This window comes from Vanessa cardui, chromosome 6 (genome assembly GCF_905220365.1).
Source record: "Vanessa cardui chromosome 6, ilVanCard2.1, whole genome shotgun sequence".
Lineage (NCBI taxonomy): Eukaryota > Metazoa > Arthropoda > Insecta > Lepidoptera > Nymphalidae > Vanessa > Vanessa cardui.
The window spans coordinates 7,520,926-7,548,924 of NC_061128.1; the positions used below are offsets into that span (position 1 = coordinate 7,520,926).

Sequence of the window (27,999 nt, forward strand, 5' to 3'; positions counted from 1 at the left end):
GGTGGTTTTATAAAACTTTTATAAATGTATATTTAGATATACAATTGAAATCGAAATGCACAAAGTAAGTCACAATAAAGTTGCCTTAAAGTTGGGACCTAAAGTAAAATATGAAAGAGTAAACACATGCTTAGTTACAATTTAAATGTTACATATTTATAATATATACTGATATACTATTCCAAACAAAAGGGGAGGGGTTTACTCAACTAATAAAGAATGATAATATTAAATTAACGCGATATCATTGGTCAAATTGGAAATATCATTTTTAATTTGGGTGAAATTGCTATCAGGACTTAGGAAGTAAAATTAAAGTGGATATAAGTAGGTATGTGGAGTAGACTTGCATTATGAAAACTATTAATAATACTAAAATATATAAACCAAGGGCTGTTTCCAGTTTTGTTTTTTCCATTTTCTATTGAAATATCGCTATATTTAATACTACCTATATTATACATACCATGCATTACAAAAAACTTTCCATCTAGTGAACGAATCCCGATATAAGGCTTTTTATATACATATGTGTTAGGCAAATTTACCCATAGACGGACAGCGACCATGGTGACAGTATCATAATGAAAGGATTGTTATAATTTTTTAATGAAGTAGAATGGCTGGTGTTGGGGATTGCCAAGAAATTTTGGTTTTATCTTGTGGTAGAGGTTTGTGCAAGTTTGTTCAAATGGGTAACAACCACTCATTAAGTATTCCACCGCCAGACAGCAATACTTAGCATTTTTATGTTAACCACAGGCACAAGAAACGCGTCTTTTATATATATTTTTTTTATGGAATAGGTTGGCGGTCGAGCATTTGGGCCACCTGATGGTAAGTGGTCACTATCACTCATAGACAATGACGCTGTAAGAAATATTAACTGTTCCTTACATCGTCAATGCGCCATCAACCTTGGGAACTAAGATGCTATGTCCCTTGTTACACTGGCTTACTCACCCTTCAAACCGGAACATAACAATATTGCGTACTGTTGTTTAGCGGTAGAATATCTGATGAGTGGGTGGTACCTACCCATGCGGACTCACACAAAGCCCTACCACCAAGAATATTTTTTCGAATGGAATGGCGATTTACAACGATGCGTAATTTGCTTGCGTCATTTGTTAATCGAAAGCTATCGGTTAAGTAAGAACATAAGTTTCGTGGTTTCTAATTTACGACCATGATTTTAATAATAAATAAACAAATACAGTTCTAGATTTTTTTAGAAATGATTTACAATTATGACTTATCTGGTTAAACTTAAATAAGGAGTTTTTTAATTGTATGATAATTTGATAAAGGTGATCAAAATATAAGTGTAATGACAATAAGCTGCTAATGTCGAAGTAGCTCGGAATTATCCATTCAGTCTTTTGAGATGGGATACAAAAATTACTGCTAAATTATTTTGTTAAGGGTTTTGAAGAATAAAATTAGAATTTACTTTTTTCAAGTAGGCTTTTATAATCAGTTTTGAATCGTCATTTTACAAAACTATATTAAGTGAGGGTAACACTAATTCAGAATGTAGATTCTACCGAGAAGGATCGGCATGAAAATCATTAGTTACTCTTTTCCAACGTTTAAAATACAAAATTATGTTAGTTACAGACTCTTATATGTTTATAAATTATAATATATCTTGCCTGTCAACAAGTATTAACTCCACGTTTTTTTTTTCTCATCTATATAATCTTGGATTAAATAATATGCTTTAATTATTCATGTACTTTCTATAAATTATTTTAATTTATGAATGTTGATTGAAAGATCCTTATCGCATAACTTAGACTTGTCAATTTCTTAATTTTAATTCTTCTCCACGACAAAATCTCTAGTCTAGGAAATTCCTAAGAATACTGCACTACGGATCGTTTAAAAATTAGAAGAACTTCAACAAGGTGCTTTTAATGACCAATAATAAATATACTTTTTTTTGGATATGTAATAGATCCATATCTCAAGTAGATCCACTACATATATTAAGCCAGTGAATACAACATAGGCAGAAGTGCATTAAGATTAATAGTCAATATTTGAAATAATGAAATATACAGTAATTTAAGCTATATTATTGAAATTTTCGTAATGTAGGTACATTACGAAAATTAAATGTTAAACGAGAATTTCATTGAATCTTATAAATATCGTCGTTATTACATAATCCGTTGACTAACATATTATGCGCTATATTGGGATAAATAAAACTACTTTATTACAACTGTATGCTTCATTTACATATTTAAAATATATATGATATTTAGTTTAGATAAATAATTATTTTACTTTACGATTTAAAATATATTTTTCAAAGTTACGTCTACAACAGTGTATATGTTCTCTACATTTCCTTACATAACCATTAATTAAAAATATTAATAAAAGTACAAATTTACAGCTTTTTATGTAGCGATAAATATTTTTATATGTACAAATATTAAAAGCGAATTAATTATACTATTTTTATACATATATTTAGTACTTCAAATGACCTTTCCATCTATATGCAGTCGTAATTACTATAAAATAATTGATACATTTAACCATAACAGTTCTTTAATACACTCCAAAGAAAATAACTCCAAATTACTGAAGTATTTATTAATTAATTGAACTGGCAATTGATTAATAAATACTTGAGAAACTTATATGATATATTAAAAATGTAAATGTAATAAAAGCAAACCTTATTTATTAAAATATCTTTTACAGATTGGGATATGGCAGCGTCACACATACTGAGTGCCGTGGAGCCGACTGTCGGGGGTGGTAGTTCGCGCGGAGGTCGCGAGCGCGAAGTAAATGTTGCTCTTGACGATCGGGAATTGTGGGTTCGTTTTCAGACACTCACCAATGAAATGATAGTCACTAAGAATGGAAGGTGAGCAATAATTAAACTAAAAATACAAAACAATGTTAAGTTACTTGGTGGTAGGGCTTTGTGCACCCGTCTGGGTAGGTACCACCCACTCATATTTTACCGCCAAATAACAGTACTCAGTATTGATGTGTTCTGGTTTGAAGGGTGAGTGAGCCAGTGTAACTAGAGGCACAAGGGACATAGCATCTTAGTTTCCAAGGTTGGTGGCACATTGACGATGTAAGGAATACTTAATATTTCTAACAGCTTCATTGTCTATGGGTGACGGTGACCACTTACCATCAGGTGGCCCATATGCTCGTCCACCAACCTACAACATAAAAAAAATGTTAATATAAGTAATTCACATTTGTTTTTATAAGAAAGCTTAACAGTGCTCAATATATACGACTAATTATATACATAAATATCTACTGGTATAAACGTTTTTATACGACTTATAATGGTTTAATTAAGTTACAATGATTTTATTAACATTATCAATGATAAGGTTAATAAATTTCTGGAATATGAATCATTCACTATTTTGTTCCGAGAACAACCAACAATTAAATACGAGCAACAACATTGAAGCAAATGAGCAAGAAATAAAAATGAACAATATGCCTCACAATACAGTTTATAGCCTGGGTATGATCACTATATATTTAAATGAAGCATTAAGTTGTTTTGAATGTGTAGGGATTAATTATGTTCCTTTTTACGACAATTTAAAGGTAAAGGTCTTTGAATAAATACGCGTTTTAATAAAAATAATGCTCGTCTAGTATTACAAAGTATTATATATTTTTTATGGGGTTTCAGAGATTTTGAAACATTCAACTTTGTTTATACCTAATAAATAAATTTAATAAAAAATATATAAGCTCCATATTGAATAATTGTATTCCATATTTACCGTTTGTTGTTAGGTGAATACACTAATTTTCTTATTAGAAATTAACTGTATAGTAAACATTTTTATAACATTGGTGTGATGTATATGTATAGCATAATAAACTGAACAAAGGCTTGGAATAGTTATTTAAAACAAGACAGTTAGTGCGTCAAGGGTAGAGCATGGCGCGGGCGGTATCGTTTAGACGCCCTACGTTAATGAGCAAGACCTACAGTGTTAATAGTTGAAAACTGGCCGCCCCTCAGCACCCTGTTAGCACTCGCGAATGTTGATGCTCATCACGCACTAAACATAAAAACATAAAACAAATATTTATAGATGCATTGACTACAAAGTATCATGATGATTTTATAAAGCAAACTTTTTTTAAATTGATTAATACAATATGCCATATTCCAATTAAATGTGTGCGGAAAATATATTGTTTTATTAAAATAGAAGAGATATTTGTTACAAAATTATATTATTTGTAAGAAAAATAAATTAAAGAAACTTTTCATTACTTCAGTTACACGCCAAAATATTCAATCTAAATGTCACGCATATTTGTATAGATGAAAGAGCTAATAAACCATATGGGTATGGTGAAACTGCTAGCTAAACAGGAGAGTTGAAAACAGCACCGGTTTTCAGCTTTGCCTTCATGCCTTTACTTTGAAAATTAAAAGAAATAAAATTAGAATGAAAAAAATCGTGACTTTTCTATCCAAATACTTCAATATTAAGTAAACTTTATATAAACTATAATATGGCCCGAAATAAAAGAGTATTAAAATGTGTTGAAGGGTACAATGTCATAAAATGTATCTTATGTTTTGCCCGAAAGTAAAAAACTGTGTTTGTTTCAGACGTATGTTCCCAGTAGTAAAAGTTACTGCCAGTGGGCTGGACCCAACGGCCATGTACACTGTTCTCCTTGAATTTGTTCAAGTTGACACGCACCGTTGGAAATACGTTAACGGCGAATGGGTGAGTAAAGATCACTTTACAACTACAAATCTGTTTTTATGACTTGTCTTTTGCCTATTTTGTTTACAAACTAACTGTTTCATACTTTACAATCAGGTTTTACAATTGACCCGAGTATCATAGTTGAGTATAGAAACACATTTAAGACGACATTAAAATGTATTCTAAATATTTGACGTTCGAGGGTTTGTTACAAATTATTGAACTTTATGACATTTCTCTTAATTCAGTAATACATTATATTTTAAAGGTACCAGGAGGCAAAGCTGAAGTTCCACCGTCTAACGCTATTTATATACACCCGGAAAGTCCGAACTTCGGTGCTCATTGGATGAAAGAACCTATATCCTTTGCAAAGGTTAAACTTACGAACAAGACTAATGGAAATGGACAGGTAATATACTATGAGACTATAATCCACTGAACTCTATCATGTTCCTTACTTGTTTTCAGATAATGTTTTTTGTACTAGTACATGTCCATCAATGTTTACTTACACGTACAAATCAATACTGCATTCATTTTAGTTTATTTGCTTACCGTTGCTTCTTTATTTACAAATGAGCTTTTCTCTTTGTGTTCATCTCATCAGTTAAAACAGAGCATAATTAACAGTACCAAGAACTGACAGAATACTAATTTTTGATAATAGAAAGCCTGTTACACAAAGGTGTTACAATGCTACAGTTTCTTGGCTACCGCTACTTCATAGAAGCTATTTCTCACGCTTATATGTGGTGCGAATGATTATGAAAGCAAACATCTGATACATCCAGATCCATATGTTGACGGCTCGGTGTGAAATCTGTAGCTTTACCAACTATTTAGCGGGTACCCGTACGCACAATCATTTGTAATAATTATTGTTTCGTCGCAATGTTTACGGATCTTAATGTTTCATTTTCATTATAATAACATTTTATACAAACTGGAGTAACATTAAATTACTTATTTATCATCTTGCGACTTTCATAAATTTTTGTATATAGGTATAGGTAGTCATTCGTTTTAGGGCCAATTCTTGTGTTGATTCCAAGTGAACTTTAAAATTATATTAAAAACTTATTACAATCCAAGAAAATGGGTTAAAAAAAGAGAAAATCTTTTTTTTTTCTTATTAAATACATTTATAACTAAACTACCAAGGTAATTATTAAAAAAATAATGAAACATATATTAATCCATTGTTTTGCTCAGAGTTGGGGATTGGGGCAATTTTGTTTAGAGTTGGGGATATCTTTGACTATCTCGTTTTAAAGCTATTAAGTATAATTAGATTTTCGTTTAAATTTGTTTACTCCATATTGAAAACAATTTTAATTTCAATCTCATATAATTTTACAGAACGTGGTCAAATTGTTGGCCGCATGTAGTCACTAATATTCCTCGCGCGCAATCAATTTTTCATTGCAGAAAGAATTCTGCTCGTTGGAATTATGTATCGAAATTAAAATATTTCGAATTTTAACTTCATATCTTATTTCTAGATAATGCTGAATTCTCTACACAAATACGAACCACGTGTACATTTAGTGAAAGTTGGTACCGATCTTCGTCGTATCATGACATATCCATTCCCGGAGACACAATTCATAGCTGTAACCGCCTATCAGAACGAAGAGGTGACGTCTTTGAAAATAAAGTATAACCCTTTCGCCAAGGCTTTTTTGGATGCTAAAGAGAGACCGGAAGGTTATTATCAAAGAGATTTCGTTGGAACTCATTATCCGCAACAAAGTTCTTCACCACATCAATACCCACAGTGTAAGTTTTTACAAACTAAATAGAAGATTTGTTAATGTGAATAAATAAGACACAATATTTTTTTTAAATTAAATTATAAGTTTAGGTATAATCAAATCAATTATTTTGTTTTTAGTCGGTGGATGGTTTGTTACATCACAGTCGCTATATGGAAATAGCAACTCATCATCAAGAAGACCGGCGCCCTACCCACCTCGGCCTCCATCACGACCTCGGACTTTATCGCCACCATGTAAGAAACCCATTTCATTCAGTCAAAGTCAAAAATCTTTATTTAATATAGAAGTGATTATACTTGCTTATCGATACTCAAAAATCTATCAACGGTTCGGAATATAACACATCGAACCTGAGAAAAACCGGTGAAAGACACTCAGCGGGATATATTTTTATTTTTTATTTTATTTTCATGTACAATAATAATAAACAGATTTTTGTTATGTGAAACAGCCGGTAGACGATCATCTCATTCCCAAGATGTGCAATCAACTAAAGAGTCATTATTGTTGTCAATATTTTATTAGCAATGACTTCATGGATATTATCCTTTCAGGCTATTTATTCTAATTATGTATTGGGAATAACGTTCCTAATGCAAATAATGTTAGCCGGCATGACGTCTGTAGACTTTCACAGCGTCGAGGTCAAATAGACAATTTACTACTTATACTGGTTTAACATATTCCTTATAGTACACATATATATAAATGATATGATTAATATTATTAGGAAATGGGAATAAAAGTTAAATTTAAAATTACTTCGTCCAGACGACCCTCTATAATTAATTATTGACATTTTTGTAAACTATTTGTTGAAATTTTTGTTGAAATTCTTCAATCAAATCTTCAATGTTAATTTATTATAGTTAAAAGTAAAGAATATTGTCGCACATTCATAAAATATTATTGAGTAAAATAATAAAAATTGAGTATAATCATTATAATAATTATATATACATTATTATTCTAGCCACTTACAGCAATTCGGACCGAACTACAGCAGCCGCAGCTAATGGTGGTGGAAGCTACACTTGGGCAAGTAGCAGCAGCTACTGGAGCTCACCTCAAGGAAATAGTTCCCCTCAACCAAATGCGTCACCAGCGCCATATCGCACTCCGCCACATGCCTACCCCGCTCCTATTGAGTACGCGCCGGCACCTCCAACCAATACTACTTCACCCGCAACAGCACCTGCCCCGCTGTATCCTCTGCAATACGAAGCCCCAGCACAGCATCATTCTCCGTACTACCAGCATGCGTATGCGCCTTACGCTCATCATACGATCGAAGACATTTCTTACTGGCCCAATAGGTAACTAAATCACATTGCTTCTTGACCATATAGTAAAGTAAAAGCCTTTAAATTTCCCACTGCTGGGATAAGGCCTCCTCTTTCATTAAGGAGAGGGTTTGGAACATATTCCACTACGCTGTTCCAATGCGGGTTGGTGGAATGCACATGTGGCAGAATTTCGATGAAATTAGACACATGCAGGTTTCCTCACGATGTTTTCCTTCACCGCTGAGCACGAGATGAATTATAAACACAAATTAAGCACATATACGTATATATAGTGGTGCTTGCTTGGGTTTGAACTCGCAATCATTGGTTAAGATGCACGCGTTCCAACCACTGGGCCATCTCAGCTCGACCATATATTATACATCAAAATTATAGTCAGTCTATTTATATAATACCAAGTTAATTTTTATTTCTATTTTTAACAAAAGTTGTTGTTCTTCACTCCTTATAACTGTAAGCTTGTTTGGACTGAATACGATAGTAGTCTAAGTTGAAAGTTTGGTAACAAGTTGGGTCTACGTTCACCATGACAGGTGACCCTTACACCGTAATCTATTAATATCAAATAATCTATTGAGAATTTGTTAACATTTGTATAAAACATAATTTATTTTTCAGCTTAAACAGTTACGGCTATCAACCTTCAGAATATGTAGGAACGGGTGATGTTGCTTATAGTACTGAGGGGATGCCATTCGGATCAACCGGTGCTCCCCTAGAAGCTACTACAAATCAAGATGGACGAACAACGCCTTCTGGTTCTGAACATCAAACGGGAGAAAGAGAATATAAGTACAATACAGAAGAAGAACGCCACTCTCCCTGCGAAGAATCCAACCATCCACCACGCTCTCCGCCGCAGTGACCGATTCAAAAATTAGTTAATTTCTATTGTAACGTCACCTGATTAGTAATTTTTAGATATTAAAATAAATTATATATAAAAATGGACGCTAAATAAATACAAGGAAGTAATAGTCAAACACCTGTATTATTAATGACATAAAATAGTAAAAAATATGTAGACTTTACAATTAATTTGGCTTGTATTGTAACAACTTCTTTGTTGAATATTAGTAATATTAAAAAAAATAATTATCAGTATTGAAACATCATTTAACTAAGATCAAACACGTCATTTCATGTGTAAAACATTTGCACAGTAAATGTGATATTGTGGCAAGCTTGCACTTTTATATGCTAGGTTTATAGAATGGCAACATTTTATTTAACTTCAGTTATTAGTCGGCTTAGAATAAATTTTACAACTGAATTTTAAACCAGACTCAAACGATTGATCTAAAATTAAATTCCCGCACTTTTGGTGCTAGTGGTAATAAATAAAAATGTTTTAATTTAAACAAATGACAACAAAATTAACGATTGTTTTATGTCCTTTTGAATTTAAATTTAATTTCAATGAGGAAATGTTCTATATAATTATCACTGAGATATTTTTTTTAGAAAATATAATTATTTTTAATATTTATATGAAAGTATGGAAACAACAAAGTTAAATGATTGTATAGAGGTTTAATGGAATAATAATAAGTTTGTTTCTGACAGGATCAGCATTATTACAAGAGAGAAAATATTACCTTATGCATTTCAAATGTAGTAATCTTGGCATATTCTAAATGATGATATCAAGCATGTAATCTTGGTCCCTAAGTTTCTCATCATTCCATTTTTTAATTTTCCGCTATGGCTTTCTGCTTTTTTGTAGTGTTACTTAATTTTCACATTGTATTATTATATACATAATTTTGTGCAACATTTTTTGGCAGGCTAATTTCGGTATTATTAATAAACTATTCCTTGTAAATAAATAATTATTAATTAATCTAAGAATTTAGCTGTAATTATTTACAAATATCGTAAATATTGTATTTCGTGTTTTAATATTATCAACACAGAATAAAATGATGTTTTTGTTATTTAATCTTTGTCTCTGTTTTTATGAAGACCGTAGGTTATATTATTGTCAACATGACATTGTTGCATCACAAGTAAAAGAATAATCTGCCTGTTCGTTATTCCGCTTTAGTTTAGTTTCCGGGTTAATAAATATACATAAATATGCGTATACATAATATATTGTATATACGTGTAGATTTCCGTACGATTTTTTCGTTCATGGTTTTCCAAATCAACTAAAAATTAATAGGTAAAGGATTTTAATCCCCTATCTAAGGTTAACATAGTAGAACTCTGTTAACACTGCTATTTAGGCTTAAAAAAAACGATAATAGTACAGTAAAGACAATATACTGCCTATTTGATCTAGTTGCTAGATTATGCGGTTCAAGGTTCAGAGCCCTGGTCGAACCTATCAACAGATTACCGTCCCATCGGACTATCAATATGGAAATACAGCTTGCGCTTGTGTAGGTACACCATATGTATTTTCGGACTGTTTTATCCTTTGCACAGTTAGTCTCTGTTGTATTAAATAGTTTACTGCCGTACATAAGTTAAATGAATAATGAAGGAATTTCCTAAAAGTCTCTAAAAATTCTATGATTTTGTGACCCTCAGATTCAATATTGTATAGATATGCCTAAAATCTATGTCAATGAATAGTAGACTAAGAAAATTGAATAAACCTAGCTATGCAGTGTGAATGCAAATTATGCAGTTTTGTCTTAAACCTTTGATATTATAACGATTACCATGTAATCGTCACAGCTGGAATAAAATAGACTGATTACTGTTTTAAAAATTCTCGACCACTTAACTTCTAATATGTTACCTATCTGCAGGAATTTAATAATCTATTTAATTTAAAAGAAAATTGAGCCAAATACATTTCAGATAATTATACAACAAATAAAAAAAGATTTCGCGCCAGTCCAAAAATTAACTAACTCAACTTGTCAAAATAAAATATGTGCAGCGTTCGCAACTATTTTTTTTAAGTCATATATTTTTTTATCTTTATCAATAAGCACCAGCTTTTAAGTGTTAAAAAAAAAGATTCCATTGAAGAATTTAAAGCATGTTTATTATTTATTCAAGCTATGCTATAACAAGCTATACTTGACATATGACTATAGGCCCCGTGTGTATCGCGAAGCGCCGACTATTGCGCCATCTCGCGGAACAGTGGCGACAATATGTAGATGCCCAGCTGACTGGCGTCTTACCAAGTTCATTTTATCAATTCATACGCACTTCGAGGTCATTATTATTCGAAAATAATTAATATTATGACCTCGACAATAATTCAATGTGGTTTTCAATCAATCTATTTACATTTATTTCTTGCAAAATCGTTATCAAAAGGTAGGTAATGTACCAAAAAAAATTAGAAATCCAACCCTTCCGAGTTGTGTTGCCGTTATGATTGAATTGAATTTTAGGTAAAAAAAACTATTCGAAAGCAGGCATGTCTCCAACGTGAAAGAAATTATCGATGTAGATGGTAAACGTATCACAGAGGGAAAAGTTTTAACACAAACTAGGGTAACAAACCCTTCGTACGATTTTACATTGAAGGTATATAAAAACTTCGTAACATCTGCAACAGAATGTGTAGGGATGCTAAACGCCGCTATATTCACTTAACGCTTCAGAATCTTTCTCAAGCGCAAGTTTGGGGATTCTTACGGTCTTTAGGTGTGGGCAAAACCACGGATAGTTGTCAAACTGTCGTGGATCTCAATGCTTTAAATCATCACTCTACCACTCCGCCTATAACACTAGATAATGACACTAAAACAGCTACCCTGTCTTATTTGTCGCGTCTTGTCCCACCAGACCTACCCCCTTTCACTTTTGAACCAGTTTCGGAGGATACCGTAAAGAGGAATGTCAGGTCTATTTCCACGAAAGCCATCGGCAGTGACAATCTCAGCCTAGACATGATTCTTCCTGTGCTGGAGGATATTGCACCTGTGATCACACACATTATTAATTTCTCACTATCGTGCAATGTTTTTCCATCACTGTGGAAGAATGCCTATGTCATTCCCTTACTAAAAACCTCCAATCCCTCCTCCCCTTCGCAATTCCGACCCATATCTATACTATGTATACTATATATCCTTTCTAAAGTCCTAGAGTCTGTGGTTCACAAGCAACTCTATTCCTATTTCAACATCAACAACTTCTTATGTCCTTACCAATCCGGCTTCCGACCTTCCCACAGCACTGTTGGAGCGCTGCTGAATGTAACTGAGGACATGCGATATGCTATGGATAATACCAAGCTTACTGTTATTGCCTTGTTGGACTTCAGCAGTGCCTTCAACTCCGTTGATTTTGACATTCTTATCGGTGCCCTCCGAGCAGTTAACATCTCTTCAACTACCATTGATTGGTTCCACTCCTATCTCTTCGGGCGCCGGCAATGTGTAAAAACAAAGGATTCATCCTCTGATTGGACAAACCTTACTGCCGGTGTTCCTCAAGGTAGCGTTCTCTCACCTCTGCTCTTCTCTATTTCATTAATAATATATCGCGTGTTATTTCTTCTCCCTTTCATCTGTATGCAGATGATTTACAATCGTATCGTCATTTTGAGTTGAGTGAGCTGTCTGACACTGTTAATTTCCTTAATGAAGATCTTTCGGCTGTTCAGTCCTGGGCTAAATCGTTTGGTTTATTGGTTAACCCCGACAAATCTCAGGCCATGATTGTTGGTAGCAGTAGATTAAGAAGTAAAATAGACTGGTCGTCTGTACCCTGTGTCATGTATGCTGGGGTTCCAATAGCATACCATGACAAAGTAAAAAATTTGGGCCTGATCATAGACTGCAACATGACTTGGACTGCTCACCTCAACGATATCAGTAAGCGTTTTCATTACACTTTTCACTCTATCAAACGTCTCCAATACTTTCTCCCTTTCAATACCAAAATTCTTCTTCTTCTCCCAATTATTGACTACGCCGATGCCTGCTTTCTAGATGTGACGGAGGAGCAACTTAATAAATTAGAGCGCCTACAAAACCTCGCTATTCGTTTTATTTACGGGCTACGTAAGTATGACCATGTTTCTCATTTCCGCGCTCAACTTAAATGGCTCCCTATCCGATTTCGCCGAGATATGCACATCCTTTCAGTCCTTTTCAACATACTCAATAACCCGCATACTCCTTCGTACATTAGCTCCCGGATCAACCTTCTACCCACTCCCATACGCTCCAGGCGCTCTTGCATCACTTCGATGCTTGATGTGCCTAGGAGTAATACAAAATTTGGACTGCAATCATTTACAGTACGAGCTTCGATACTGTGGAATAACCTGCCGAAATCCATCCAAAACAGTGGTAGTATTGAATTATTTAAAAGCCTCTTGAAACATTATTTTCTCTCAAAAGCTAACCCTTCATCTTAACCTTACTTCTCTCCATGCCTTTTCTGTTTTATTTTTATACTAAATTAACATTGATTTGTAAATATGTATCTATATGTATCTATATAGTATATATAAATAATATACGTAGTATATGTATTTTGTGTATTGTATTTTTATGTATGTTTATGTATTATATTTTTTATTTATGTAAGTACAGTGTAAACTCCATGTAACGTCACTCGATTTAACGGCAAACTCTCTAAAGCGTCGAAATCAATTGGTTTTAGTTGGTTTAGCTTGTATTCCATACAATGATACACTCTACATAGCATCACACCCACTCTCAATAACGACAAAAATTGAGAAATAAAAATTATTTTTTTATTATATTATATTAGAAAAAACTGCGCATCTGTGTACGTTCTTTTGTCGCTTTATTATTCTAGCCCTCAATAAACTCGATTGTCGGCACCACGCATTAGGAACTTTTTAAGAAATTCGTTAATTTGTTTACAAATTGGGATTGCTTGCACGTGTAGACTGTGACCATGCCTAATAAGTATGAGTCATGGATTACAACGTTATCATATGTATTCTACGATTGATGAGGTGGAAACAGAACTTGAGTTTGATAGCGACGACGACCTTCCATTAACTGAGTGGATTCAGCAGGTCATCATGGCAGGAAATACGGTAAATTTTCAAACCTACATCGAAGTAGACAACTGCCTGCTTACAACGGCTTCACTCACAGACATAGAAATTTTGGATTCAGTGAGAAAAAACTGAGGTTCAAGAATAAAGAGATGAAGAAGATGAGACGGATGAGCTTGAGCCTCCGCCAAGCGTTAAAGAAGTTCTGAAAGCAGCTAAATTACTTCCTTTATATAAGATATGAATAAAAAAATTAAAAATATACAACAAAATTGGTCGTGCAGCAAAAGGCGTCAGACAAAAATATCAGAGTATACGCAATAGCGTTTCTCTTCATTTAACGACCACTCTTTATAACGCCATAAAATGCACAGTCCCTTCAGTGTCGTTATAGAGAGTTTACACTGTATTTATATTTTCTACACTACAGTCTGCACTATTTTGCCCGCTACATCACACTGTCACTGACCTCCATAGGTTGACTGGAAGAAATCTCTTTTAGAGATAAGTCCACCTTTGCCTGTCTATATATTACTATATATATTACTGTACCATCAATGTAACATATTTTAGCGCAATAAAGAATATAATATATAAAAATATATATATATTGTAAATTGTTTTATTAAGATCTGATGCAAACGACACGAAATCATTAATTTTTACAAAAAAATTTGGGCCTGATCATAGACTGCAACATGACTTGGATGAGATTGATTGATGAGATTACTTGTATGAGAATAACAACTCGTTGTAGCAAATATGCAGGATCGTACATTCAAAATGGATGTCAAAATAAGTATTTTAGAGCAATTGTAGATTCTAGTTTCACAGCAATTTCACTTGCACTAATTAAATTAACGTTTTGCTCTTTCGTTTTCCTCAAAGGATGACGTATGACACAGATGCTGTGGTCCTTGTGTGATAAAAACATAATTTTTGTGTTGTTTTGTTCATAACTGTAAATTAATGAACCATTCGATATTTTTTTGTATCCAGTGAACACTGAATGTTTCATAGTATATATTATTTTCCGATATTTTTAGGTATTTTCACAAGTTCAATTCCTATACACGAGTTCACTCCGAACGACTGTTGTCACCACATGGCTGATGACCACACGGGCATCTACTAACTTTCCGATTGATCCGCGAGGGCGGCGCCACATGCGATGCGCTCGGGGCTTATAGTTGAAACATTCTTTTCTTAAGTTTATAAACAGTATTATTATTTATTCTATTAAAAATTTTAAATAAAGTAAAATTAATTATTGTCAATTATGCAAAACAAAATCTAATAAATTAGATAATCTAGACAATCGAATCGGCTAGACCAGCAATGGCTTGAAATATTAAATGGAAAATGAAACGACGACGCCATATAAAACATCATGTTAGTACAAATCAGGAGTGTCAAAACACTCATAAAACAACCCATAACCTACCCATTTTTCGATTCATATACATGCAGAAACTTATGTGAAAAACCATTCAAAGGGCCTAATTGCTATACATGTAGCTTATTTTTATAATTTAATATAATTTGCATTATATATAGTGTGTGTCTATTGGTCCATCATGGGTGGTGAAGCCATTAAATGATATTTAAGAATTCATTAAAACACGTTACTGCGATTCGGTGCATTCATAAGTCTTATTTCATTGTAAGATATTACATACTTCATTGTAAGATATTTTATTTATTTATTTATTTATTTATTTATTTATTTATTTATTTATTTATTTATTTATTTATTTATTTATTTATTTATTTATTTATTTATTTATTTATTTATTTATTTATTTATTTATTTATTTATTTATTTATTTATTTATTTTGGAAACATACAGTAACTATTGAATACATAAAGATTTTAACACAAAAACTATTACTTAAACCTAAATTGTTTCCTATGTTAAATAATTCATACAATTTTTATTTTTATTTGTCAAACAATTATTAATGTATTTTTGAACTGAGAGCGGAAAAAGCTTGTGTAGTCTTAATCTTATAGTGCACTTTAATGAATTACTTTAAAAAATGACAAAAGTGTCAAAGACACTTATGTCAGTTGTCGGTATAGCTAATAGCTATAACTATACACTTGTGCCTTGTCGGCACAACTAAAAGCCATTAAACCAAGAATTTAATTGAATTGAATAACTATACACAATATGTACTATAGAACTTGTTAAATATGGACAAATTTTGAAATTTGCTGTTGCTTTTCATAATTTAACGAAGTATTTACCATTTTTATTAATGAAGATTTTTTTCATATGAGCTAAACTGCCTGATTTATTTAGTCTTTTATATTTACCTGCCTTTTACTAACATTGTATGAGATAAATATTAAATTATTTTTGGGTTTAGTACCTATAACATGGAATCAACTACCTCAGTTTCTAAGGTAAAATATTTTTGATATAGGCAGATAATATATTTTCAATACTAATAAATTATTATCTATTATAACTCTTGTTTGCAGGGTGTGTTTTTGTTTCCGAATGGTTTTAAAAAAACAAAGCATTCGAAAAAGAAACCGAAACGCAATCTATTTGAAAGTTTATCCAAAGACTCCTGGTATAAAACATTCAAATATAACTGGAATGTGGTCGAAAATCAGTTAAAAGTAGGTTTAATTATTCTTATTTACATTAATGTATCTAGAGCTAGTTCTAACTAAGATATTTTTCACATTAAATTGTATTTTTTTAGGAACTTCATGAGCAAACATATAGCATTCTGTTGAATGACATTGTAACCTACGTCAAGTTGGTTAATCAGGAGCATGAGTACAGTACATTGGAGGGGATCATACCTAGTGCCACATTATTGACTGGGGTCAATCAGCCAGACTATGTCAATCAGTTTTTAGCCCTTATAGATAGAGTTAGGTGAGTCCCAATCTTTTTTTACTGTGTATAATCTATTGCAAATATTTAGTTTTAAATTACTCTAACAGTTATTTCACTTAGGTTGACTTATTTTCGAGAATGAGTAATCATCATATTTCACATTACATTACATTTGTCAGATATAATAAAACAGTAAAAGAGATATTTTGTTATTGTTAGTGTTATTTGATAAATTAAATATAATTTAAAATTTAAAAAATAAGTTTATGTTCAAACACATTTTCAAAACTAAATTTCAGGGAAGATGTTACACCACATGTTGCGTTGATAAATTCACAAGATGCTCAAACAGTTAAACATTTAGTGGAAAGTGCTGTTTGGCAGTTAATACACGGACAGGATGTGCTGGTAAGTTTATAAAATGCAAGAAAGAACTGCTTTCACTTAATATTTTATCTTAAGTAACTCTGGATGTATTTTGACGAATCTTAGAGGTCAGTATTTTCAGGCTATTATAAGATACCAGCTAATTATAACAAAATAAGCTGTTTTTTTATGTGGATTTTGTTAAAAATGAAAAGATAAATTAATAAGAAATATATTGATTATTTATAAATAACATACAAAATATATCTCTGGGTGATCATTTATCAGGTGGTCCTTCTGGTCATATGCTACCTATAGCTTAAAAAAAAGTTTTACGAACTTTTTTTATAAACTTAATAAACTATGAATATAAATTTACGTACAGTAATTTATAGCTACTTTAATGCCAAATTTTAAATTCTTTTATTTCTTAATCCCTTATCCATTATGATTGTTATTGAGAATCTCAAATGATTATACATTAAATGTTTTTTTTTGTATCTTTCAGGATAACTCTGCTGCTAATGACAGTTTTGAAAATAGCTCGAGTGATAAAGTTAAATTGAAGAAAAATCAATGTACATTGAAAACTTTGCTCAATTGGTATCAAGCAAAATATGTAAAACAATCGCCAAAGAAATATAAGCCTATCACAAAAAAGGCTTTAGTTATAATAATGCCAGATTTTGAGAGCTTTAATTGTAATATATTGCAGGATTTTGTAATGATTATAAGGTTTGTAACATTATTTTTATCAAAATATCTATAAATTTATTTATATATGTTTTCCATTTAATATTTAGAGTATTCTTGAATGACTTATTCATTAATTCTAAATGGTAACATGATAATTCAAAAGTCTTTATAAGCCTATTTGAATAGAGAATGTTTTGATTTTGATTAACTATAAGATAAGGGAAGGACGCACTTGAGAGAATTGTTGATTTGATAATATCAAAAGTAAATTGTCGTAATTAACTCAATAGCCGTAATATTAAACAAATTTTATCTTATTTTTCAGTTCCTACGTACAATCATTGCCATTAGTATTGATATTTGGAGTGGCAACATCTGTTTCAGCTCTACATAAATCATTTCCATACCATGTCTCGTCAAAATTGCTAATTAAAGTGTTTCATTCTCATCCGTCACATGTTTATATGAATCAAGTAAGTTCTATAATATATTACAATGCTTTTATGTCTATATTCAAAATAATAATAAGAGAAGATCAAAATAAAGATGTTTTTTTATTCCATTTAACTCTTATATAATTAGACATTTTTGTTTTATTTAAAATAAATTGATATGTATACATATATAGCATGAAACACATATACACCTACCTAAGTTATTTTTTTTTATTATATTCTATTCTTTTTAATATTTTTTTGCTTTTTGTTAATAATTTACAGGTTTTAGAAAATATTTTCTTATCTCACACAAGTCCATTCCACTTGAGTGGCAAAGCTTTCGAACTGATGACAGATGTATTTCTTTTCTATGATTTCTCTGTTACAGGCCTCATTCAGAGTATTAAGGTATGTTTTTGATATTAAATCTGAAATATTTTAAAACCTGCTTGCACGACATGATATTATATGAGATGTTAACAATTAATCAATATTGTTTACTTTTTTAGTACTGTATGATCGATCACTATTATGGAGACAATATTAAATCACTATGTTGTGTGCCGGAACAACTTGATGAGGCAATTAATAATCTTACTAAAGATGATTTGGAAAGTATACGACAATTGTTATCTTTCCGGCCCTTCTTGGAGGTACAGGATTGTGAAACTAAAATCGGTCTTTTTGAAGACGATAATTTTTTCAGAGAAATATTGTCTAAGGAAATAACCAAACTTCATGACTATATACATAGTTTTTATCTGTGTATACGGTTGCTTTCCACTTTTGTAAAGGATCTACCAAAGAATACACTCGGAAAAACTGTATGTATCTTTTATTAGTGTTTGTTATATAAGGAGATTTATTATGGCAGAAGAATATTCATTAAAATTTATATTTCTTTTAAGGTTAGAGAGCTTTATGCTAAATGTTCATCGGAATGTGTAACAAGTACACAACCATTTAAAGAGTGCATGCAGTTACTGAATTTTCAATCACAAATGAAACTGGCTGAAACTATAAAAGCTGCGCTTAAAGACATCAATACATGTTTACAAGTAACCACACCAGTAAAACCTCTACGATCAACTCCATCAAAAAATAATATTCACAACATTACTCTGAAGAATGATCTCGGTCAAGATTTCGCAAAAACAATAAAAATTCATTTGATGACATTCTTGAGGCAAATAGAGAACGCAAGCAATGATGCTTCAGTATTTACCAATAATGATATGGATGCCGAAAATGATTTGGACAATGTTAATATACCTGGTAATAGGTACAAATTGAAAGAGGTAAAGAATAACTGGTCATATTTAAATTTATTCCTAAATTTATTTCTTTCTTACTTTTAATTACTTTGATAAAAAGCTATTGGAAATATTGTGAAAGTAGCAAGGTATAACCAGAAGGGAAGACAGACTTTTTGTACATAAAAAACATCTGTTATTTTAATTACATATTTTTATAAATGACATGGAACATATATAATATAAGTATTTATATCTCGACTCCAACAGTTTATACTACGCTAACTCGAATTTTAGCGAAAATATTTTTCTAATGCCAAGTTGCTTAGTATTTGTTATTTTATATGTATTAAAAATAGAGTGAAGAAACATATAAAATTAATTAAGTAACAAATTTATAAAACGTTCACTAGTTTTTTAAATCAATCGATTTAAAATACACTACTTATTATTTGCGCACTGTCTCGTGTTACAAAAACAACAGCCTGTAAATTTTCCACTGCTGGGCTAAGGCTCCCTTTTTGGGGAGAAGGTTTGGAACATATTCCACCACGCTGTTCCAATGCGGGTTGGTGGAATACACATGTGGCAGAATTTCTATGAAATTAGACACATGCAGGTTTCCTCACGATCTCTCCTTCCTTATAAACAATTAAGCACATGAATATTCAGCGGTCCTTGTCTGGGTTTGAACCCGCAGTCATCGGTTACGATGCACGCATTCTAACAACTGGACCATCTCGGCTCCCGAGTTGGTGTCAATCTGTTTGTGTAGGTTTAATAGTATTTGAAATGCTTGATGCTTTGATTTCGAAGATAACGTTTAATATGTCTGTAAGCCAGATTATCAGATATATGATTTTTATTAAAAAAAGATACATTTTTAGAAATTGTTAAGAGCCACGAGAGTTGAAAAAATACAGTCCGAGTATGAAATGGTACGCGCGAGGTTTGTGTGTTATTTAGAGGAGGTTTTCACAAAAGGTCTGCAGCCGCCGTACACGCAAACGTTTCACGAAATATTGTTCTTCAGTGACGTTGCCAATGTCAAGAAACAAATTGTGGGCTCGCCCCGAGGAGCACTGCACACAGCCCTCAGTAACCCAATGCATTATTTGCAGGTATGTACAAAATTATAATTTATTGGTTAAAATTTAATTGTTTTTACTTTTTAAAGTGGCATCCCTTAAATGAATAGACCATTTTAAGGGGTCTTTAAAAGGTTACTTACAAATCACAAAATAAGGAGCGAGACTAACGTATTATATTATGCATTTATACTCATTAGAGTAATATGTATATATTAAAGTACTAGATGTTTAATATCTGACGCGTGCAACCTTAACATAATCTTTCTGGAAAATTAGTTGGTACCGTCTGATGGTGATTGCGCTGGGAAACCAAATCTTTCCTCTCCTATGTCATAGATCCGTGATATATTGTCACCAAGAAGAAAACTCGCTCTAAAGAAAAGTTATAAAAAATGACGCCACTAAAAATAATGCTATGTAGAAGAATATTATGACAGAGAGGTTGACTTTTTTAAGGCAATGCACTATTTCGAGAAAATAATGAAAATAATTAGATAAGGAAAAACATAGGACAATTAGATTGAAATTTTAGTAAAAGGTTATGATCGTTACAATTCCTGAAGTTAATCTGAATTAAAACTGTTACTTATTAGGTTGGGGAAAAAGTCTTTTCGCATATAGTATGTATGAACTTGTAATAAAAAATCTTTGGCTATACCATTTGTATCTGGCTGGTTTTGGTATCATTAAAAAGTTTTAATTTTAAAGAAGGCACTTCCAAATTCAAATAAGGAATTTGTGTGATTTTCATTTGTTTTTGTTGTTGTTAAAATGAGTGAATCTAAAGAAGAAATTCGATACATTTTAAAATTTTACTATAAAAAAGGTAAAAATGCAACTCAAGCCGCGAAAAAAATTTGTGATGTTTATGGACCTAATGCAGTATCTGTGAGAGTAGCGCAAGTTTGGTTTAAACGTTTTCAAGCCGGAAATTTTGATATCAAAGATGCATCTCGCTCTGGTCGCCCTGTTACGGACAAAATTGATGCCATTTTTGAAAAAGTGGAGCAAGATCGGCATATTAGTAGTTACGATGTAGCTGAAGAACTGGCAATTGACCACAAAACGGTTTTGACTCATTTGAATAAAGCTGGGTACACAAAAAAGCTCGATATATGGGTGCCTCATGAACTCACTGAAAGAAACCTAATGAACCGTGTACACATTTGTGATTCTTTATTACGACGTAATGAAACCGAACCATTTTTGAAGAAGCTGATAACTGGTGATGAAAAGTGGATCACATACGACAAGAACGTGCGAAAAAGATCGTGGTCAAAGGCCGGTCAAGCTTCACAGACTGTGGCAAAACCCGGATTAACTCGCAACAAGGTAATGCTGTGTGTATGGTGGGATTGGAAGGGCATCATTCATTATGAGCTGTTACCGCCCGGCAGGACCATCGATTCAGAACTGTATTGCGAACAATTGATGAGATTGAAGCAAGAAATTGAGAGAAAGCGGCCAGAATTGATCAACAGAAGGGGTGTGGTTTTTCACCATGTCAACGCTAGACCTCACACATCTTTAGCCACTCAACAAAAATTACGAGAGTTTGGCTGGGAGGTATTAATGCATCCGCCGTATAGTCCTGACCTTGCACCTTCAGATTTTCATCTGTTTCGGTCTCTGCAGAATTCCTTAGGCAGTGTCAGGTTAACATCACGAGAGGACTGCCAAAACCACTTGTCGCAGTTTTTCGATCAGAAGCCCCAAAATTTTTATAGCAATGGGATCATGTCACTACCAACAAGATGGCAAAAAGTTATGGAACAAAATGGCACCTACATACTTTAGTCAAATGTAAATAAACTACAAAAAAAACTTTTTGAATTTTCATATAAAATACGAAGAAACTTTTTCCCCAACCTATTAATATCCAATACCGGGCGGATATCTTTCTTTACCCTTTAGTTGTTGTAGTGCTATGTTCTTGTGTACAATATATTGCTGTAATTTTAATAAAGAAAAATGCTGATAAAGAGGATCAGCCTCTATAGTTAGCCGATATATGTGTGCCGATATCATAGCGTTGATGAGAGCCGGCTGAAGCTGCAGCGTAAGGTGAATTTATGGAAAGGTACGCTTGAGAAAGGCGATCTGCAACTAAATGTGGTAAGGAGACTTCTTGCGGGATACCGGGCTTTAGCACTATCCAAATAGGGCTTGAACCAGCCGTTAAACCGGAGCATTTTAGTTACTTTGCATCCTTTCTGTACGAATCCGGAACTACGATTTCGAAGTTCTCTCGGGAAAATGGCGGTGAAATGTCGGAAAGTCGTAGGCGTGGCCAGTGACCATCTCTCAAATTCTGGTAATAGCCGAAATTAATATATAATGACAGGCAGAAGAAAAATTTATAGGTAATAGCGGGATAATAATTCATCATATGATTTGTCACATAAAGATAATAATTCTTTTTTAACCTCTGAACTTCCGCATTGAGAATAGATGAATACATTTGAGACTTCAATGTTAGAATTGTCATCGCGTCATTATTAATTTATAATATTTTGCAAAATTTATTATTGACAACATAGGTACTACTCGTTCTAGATATTTTTAGTTTAATATTTTTTTCAAAAAGCTTGTATTTTGGTATAAATCGCTTGAAAGCTTGATAGGATTATCTGTAACGACAAATGTATGGTCATGGTTGTTTAATTAATAGAATATTGTTCATACAATCTATTCATATCGTTTTTATTTTGATATTATCTTTTTTCATTATATTTCAGTCAAGAACGTACGTAGTAATAATAGGTTTACCGTCGATCCGAAGATTTCTACTACATTCCTATGTTGTAATTTTTGTGTAATAACACACTGAGATTAATCATCTCTATTTTATGTAATAGATTTATCATAGTTGACATTTTACCATCTTAAGTTCTTTGTTAATAAATTTCATTTATCTATAATAACTTTCATTTCATTCATATTATTACAAATAAATAATTAATTTTGCATTTAAATAAATAATGCCAGAACGTTGTTTTTATTAGTGTTCTTAATTCAATAAGACACTAATGATCACATTTGAATCGTAATGAAGGAAATAAATTAAATATAAAGCTATTAATAGCTTGGAATGAAAATTCTATTTACAATTATAAGAGCACGAAGTTCTATAGTGAGTCTTTTTTCTATATAAATTACTAAATTATGTTAATTATATTGCATACAATTAATAATACGATAAATCTTGTTACTGTTTTTATGAAGCAATCTTTGGACATCCCAATTTTTTTCCTCCTCGCTTGCGGCATTAATTGGGCGCCATATAAACAAATAAACACTTACGGATTAAGGAACTTTCAACGATTTAAACTACAAAAATATTAACTCAATTTAATTTTTAAATAATTGTCATAAATTTTCAAAAATATTGTAATGTTTTTTTACGAAATAAAATAGATCGAAGGGCTAGCGCCGTAAATTATTTGAAATATCCCTATCGTCTCCATGCGCTACCAACTTTAGGTACAAGTTATTATGTACTTTGTGCCTGTAGTTACACTTATAGTACGACACAACTTAGATGTCGCATCGCATCGTAAAACCGATCACATTCGAATTGAGTACGCTATCCCCAAATTATCAATATTTATTTCTCATGTGAATCTTTGTACTAACGTAATAACTTGTAATATCATATGACCATATGAAATATTCGTCAATTTGATGCGTCGATTTACATGCACTTGCTTTCTCTGACGCGTATATCTATCGCGACGAATGGCGCGATAGGGAGCTATTTCTATTGGTTGTGTAAATCGGCAGAAATCGGTTTTATTTCCATACCATTGCATTTTCCGATGCTACATCTGATTTGTGTCGTACTATACTTATATCCTTCAAACTAGAACATAACGATACAAAGTATTGCTGCTTGGCGACAGAACATATGATTAGTGGGTGATACCGACTCATATACCACTCCATAACCAGATAGCCTTACCAACAAGTGAAATAAAGGTCATCCTTACAAACGCACTTACCACTACACTACACACTACACTTAAGGATGTATTTTCCGAATCGCAAAATTGATAAAAATATAACCATTTTCCTCTTAAAAAAATTGACACGTTAGGGAAAATCCCATCGTGCAAAATTTGCATAGACCCTAAGTGCGCATAATCTGGATCCACCGTTAGAGTTTTATTTAGTATATATTCTCTGAATTATGCTTATATTTTTATATAAATATTTGAAATGTCTTATACCTTTAAAAATATATGTATTGTTCGGGGTTTTTTTAATTTTTAGTTTTCACTTATCGTTAAAGTGGTAAATATATAAATAAGTAAGCGTTTTAGTCACTTTCAAATCAAACTTATTAAGACGTCCCTGAACTTTTGTATAAATTTTTTAGCCATAAGGTTAAACGCAGTGACACGCGTTAAGCAAACATTACAGAATTGAATGACATTTGTTGGCGTTAAATAAAAAGCAATAGCTTTACACTGGCTATATCTGGGTTAGGCTAACAAACTATTTAGGAATAATTCGAAACACATTCATTGCTAAAATCTTACGCAATGGGAAACTTATAAATTGAATGAAATATCACCTGAGTGGTAATGCATTATATAAAAAATAATTTATATGTTTGCGTGATAAAAAAAATAACGCGTTGTGCACATAATCATTTATGTTTTATATAATGTCCACAAACATAGTTACATTGTATAAATGATATAGGACTAATAAAAAAATATTTAATAATATTTTGTACAACAGACTATATAATAACAATTAAAGTATATAATAATAACAATTTTGCTACGATCTTAGAATACTACTGTACAAACATTAAAATTTAATGAAGGTGTTTAAAATTTTATTTCAATTAAATTAGGCTCAGAAAAATCAATAATTTTATTAAGTAATTGCACTTATGTATGGATAAAAGAGATTTTGTTTAGAAATCTTTAATACATAGATTTTTAAAGACAAGACATTTTTTATCTATTTGTGTAGGATTTATTAAATATCGTAGATAAAATTATTCAAAGATTAATTTTAGTTCCTCCAGTAAACGTATGTCATCATTTTTGGCAGCTTCTTTAATAAATCGTTATGTCAAAAGTTCAAGGCGTTTATGTTGTTATTGAATATCTCATAGTTACCGTATAATTTTATACTTGTTAAAGTTTTTATCTTTTATGATTTTGTATTATTTTTGTATTTTCAATAATTTATTCATAATTTTATTAAAAGTATATTGAAAATAGTTATATAGGTTTATAACTATTGCTCACATATTTACCGTCTCACTAATAAAAAAGTTTTAAAAACAGGTGGTCACAGTCAATCTTGTCTTTTTTGTCATCAGTAATTTGACATTGAAAAGAAATAAGTTGCACTATGCACTAACAAAAGCGCGCCCCTGTTTGCGTGAACCGATTCAGAGTAAACAGCAAAAGTTTATGTCATTAAAAATTTATTCATTTAACGGAAGTTTATATCATAGGAGAAAAATAATTGTTTAAGTAATTTTAATTTCGTTATTTTTCTTTTTAAAACTATGGGGCACGGGTAAAGGGACATTTTGAAAATAAAAAAAAAAACAATTGCACGAAAAAAAAATAACTTGTCACACAAAAAATAATTTAAATACATTGAAAATTCACGGTGACCTCAGTTGTTTCAGTATTCGTTATTCAAATTAATTGAAATTTACTGACCGTAATAATAAACGTTTAATAATAAATACGATGTTACGATAGAAAAAAAACAGCATTAAAACATTTTATTATTTTAAATGTCAATGTCGGGTAATATCATTTGATTTGCCCCCGCGCATCTCAAAACATGTTTTATTTTCGTTACGTTACTTTTTTTTTAAACAATTATACTACCTTGTCTATTCTATAATTATTAAATTATAATGATAAATTGTAATCTTATATATTTATTTCCTTAATGTACATTTTGTTCAATTTCGATTTTTGTGTGTGTTATATTTGTCGATGTTTGATTGGTTTACTTACTAATGTTATTATATTATTTCCAAAATAGTTTAGATTGTAATTTTTTTCTGATAAAATGATTGCGACATTATATTTCGATGCTTAAGATTAAAAAACAAGAAAGAGAAACGGACCCTTTAAATGCTAGGGCTTCCTTTCTTTAGAAAACGTTTCTTTATTTGGTATTATTAGTAGATTCAAATGTGGCATTTAGTTCCATCGTCAAATGACATGGTTTCATCACGATGGTTTCATTCACCGAACAAGAAATGAATTGTAAATACAAATAGAGCATTTGAAAATTCTAAATGTTTTTACATTAACTAATTTGGAAATTTTTATATTAGATGGTGTATAAAAGATGTTTGTATTTTTTAGTGTACCTGCTGTCATTTGTCTTCAGTAGACAGTATATCGGATACATTACCTGATGTGTCAATAGCGTACAAGTTACACCGTGAATGTGGCAAACACATCAACTTGTACGACTGGTTGCAAGCCTTCGCTGCGGTGCTGCGACCCGATGAAGACGATGAGGACCGATACAAGGACGTTAATATTCAGTAAGTAATTAGTATATGTTCTACGGTATAGTTGCCTGGTTTTCGACATAGAGTCCCGCCTCGCCTCTTGGGTGCTGCTATTATATAAAATAATTTATTTTCTGTTTACAACAACAGCCTCCCTTTGAGGAGAAGGTTTGGAACATATTCCACCACGCTGTTCCAATGCGGGTTGGTGGAATACACATGTGGCAGAATTTCTATGAAATTTGTCACATGCAGGTTTCCTCACGATGTTTTCCTTCACCGCTGAGCACAAGATGAATTATAAAGACAAATTAAGCACATGAATCAGCGGTGCTTGCCTGGGTTTGAACCCGCAATCATCGGTTAAGATGCACGCGTTCTAACCACTGTGCCATCTCGACTCTGATTTTCTGTTTAATTGCCATGTATTGTAATAAAAACAAAATAATGTCTATTGATTTTATTTCCAACTATTCGAAACATATGAACTATTTTAGTCTTGAAGATATTAAAGAGTAGGTATTGCTCCATTTTACATTAATCTCGGTAATAGTCATTAACATCGGACAAAAAATTATTGATCATGTCTTCACGTGCTGTAGGAGGCATGGTCGTGAAACATTTTCAATTACCTAATTCCGGGTTATTACTGACAATGACTTCACAACAAACGCAATAACTTTATTGGTTTGAACCAGGATTCGAGGCCAGAGCATCTGCATCCGTATTAAATATAGATTGTTTATATTGTGTACATTTGAATTTAAAACATATTATTAAATATAATTTTATATTTTTTTGCAGAGTTCGATTTACGCGTGCCGTATCGGAGCTGCAGTTTCTTGGTTTTATAAAATCATCTAAAAGAAAGACTGACCATGTCATGCGTCTGACTTGGTGATGATATTTTGTCAACTTAATGTAACACAGGCGTGATTTCTTTTATTTATTTTTATTATTTAGTAATAAGTAAATGAGTTCAAATAAATTTCTTTTTCATTAAAATA

At 31.9% G+C, this 27,999-nt stretch overlaps 2 protein-coding genes across 2 annotated transcripts; both read left to right on the plus strand.

Moving 5' to 3' along the window:
- The first annotated feature begins 2,729 nt into the window (after window positions 1-2,729).
- Window positions 2,730-8,791, plus strand: LOC124530583 (T-related protein). Its single transcript, XM_047104811.1, has 7 exons — window positions 2,730-2,890; window positions 4,637-4,757; window positions 5,008-5,151; window positions 6,245-6,521; window positions 6,637-6,753; window positions 7,494-7,836; window positions 8,446-8,791. The coding sequence occupies exons 1-7, from the start codon at window positions 2,730-2,732 to the stop codon at window positions 8,690-8,692; spliced, it is 1,410 nt and encodes a 469-aa protein (XP_046960767.1). The 3' UTR covers window positions 8,693-8,791.
- Window positions 8,792-15,942: 7,151 nt separating this feature from the next.
- On the plus strand, window positions 15,943-27,974 carry LOC124530381 (origin recognition complex subunit 3). The gene is made up of 12 exons (XM_047104535.1): window positions 15,943-16,193; window positions 16,272-16,415; window positions 16,502-16,680; window positions 16,941-17,049; window positions 17,516-17,742; window positions 18,029-18,176; window positions 18,423-18,548; window positions 18,650-18,964; window positions 19,049-19,438; window positions 20,281-20,514; window positions 26,841-27,025; window positions 27,797-27,974. The coding sequence occupies exons 1-12, from the start codon at window positions 16,167-16,169 to the stop codon at window positions 27,891-27,893; spliced, it is 2,181 nt and encodes a 726-aa protein (XP_046960491.1). The 5' UTR covers window positions 15,943-16,166; the 3' UTR covers window positions 27,894-27,974.
- Window positions 27,975-27,999: the final 25 nt, after the last annotated feature.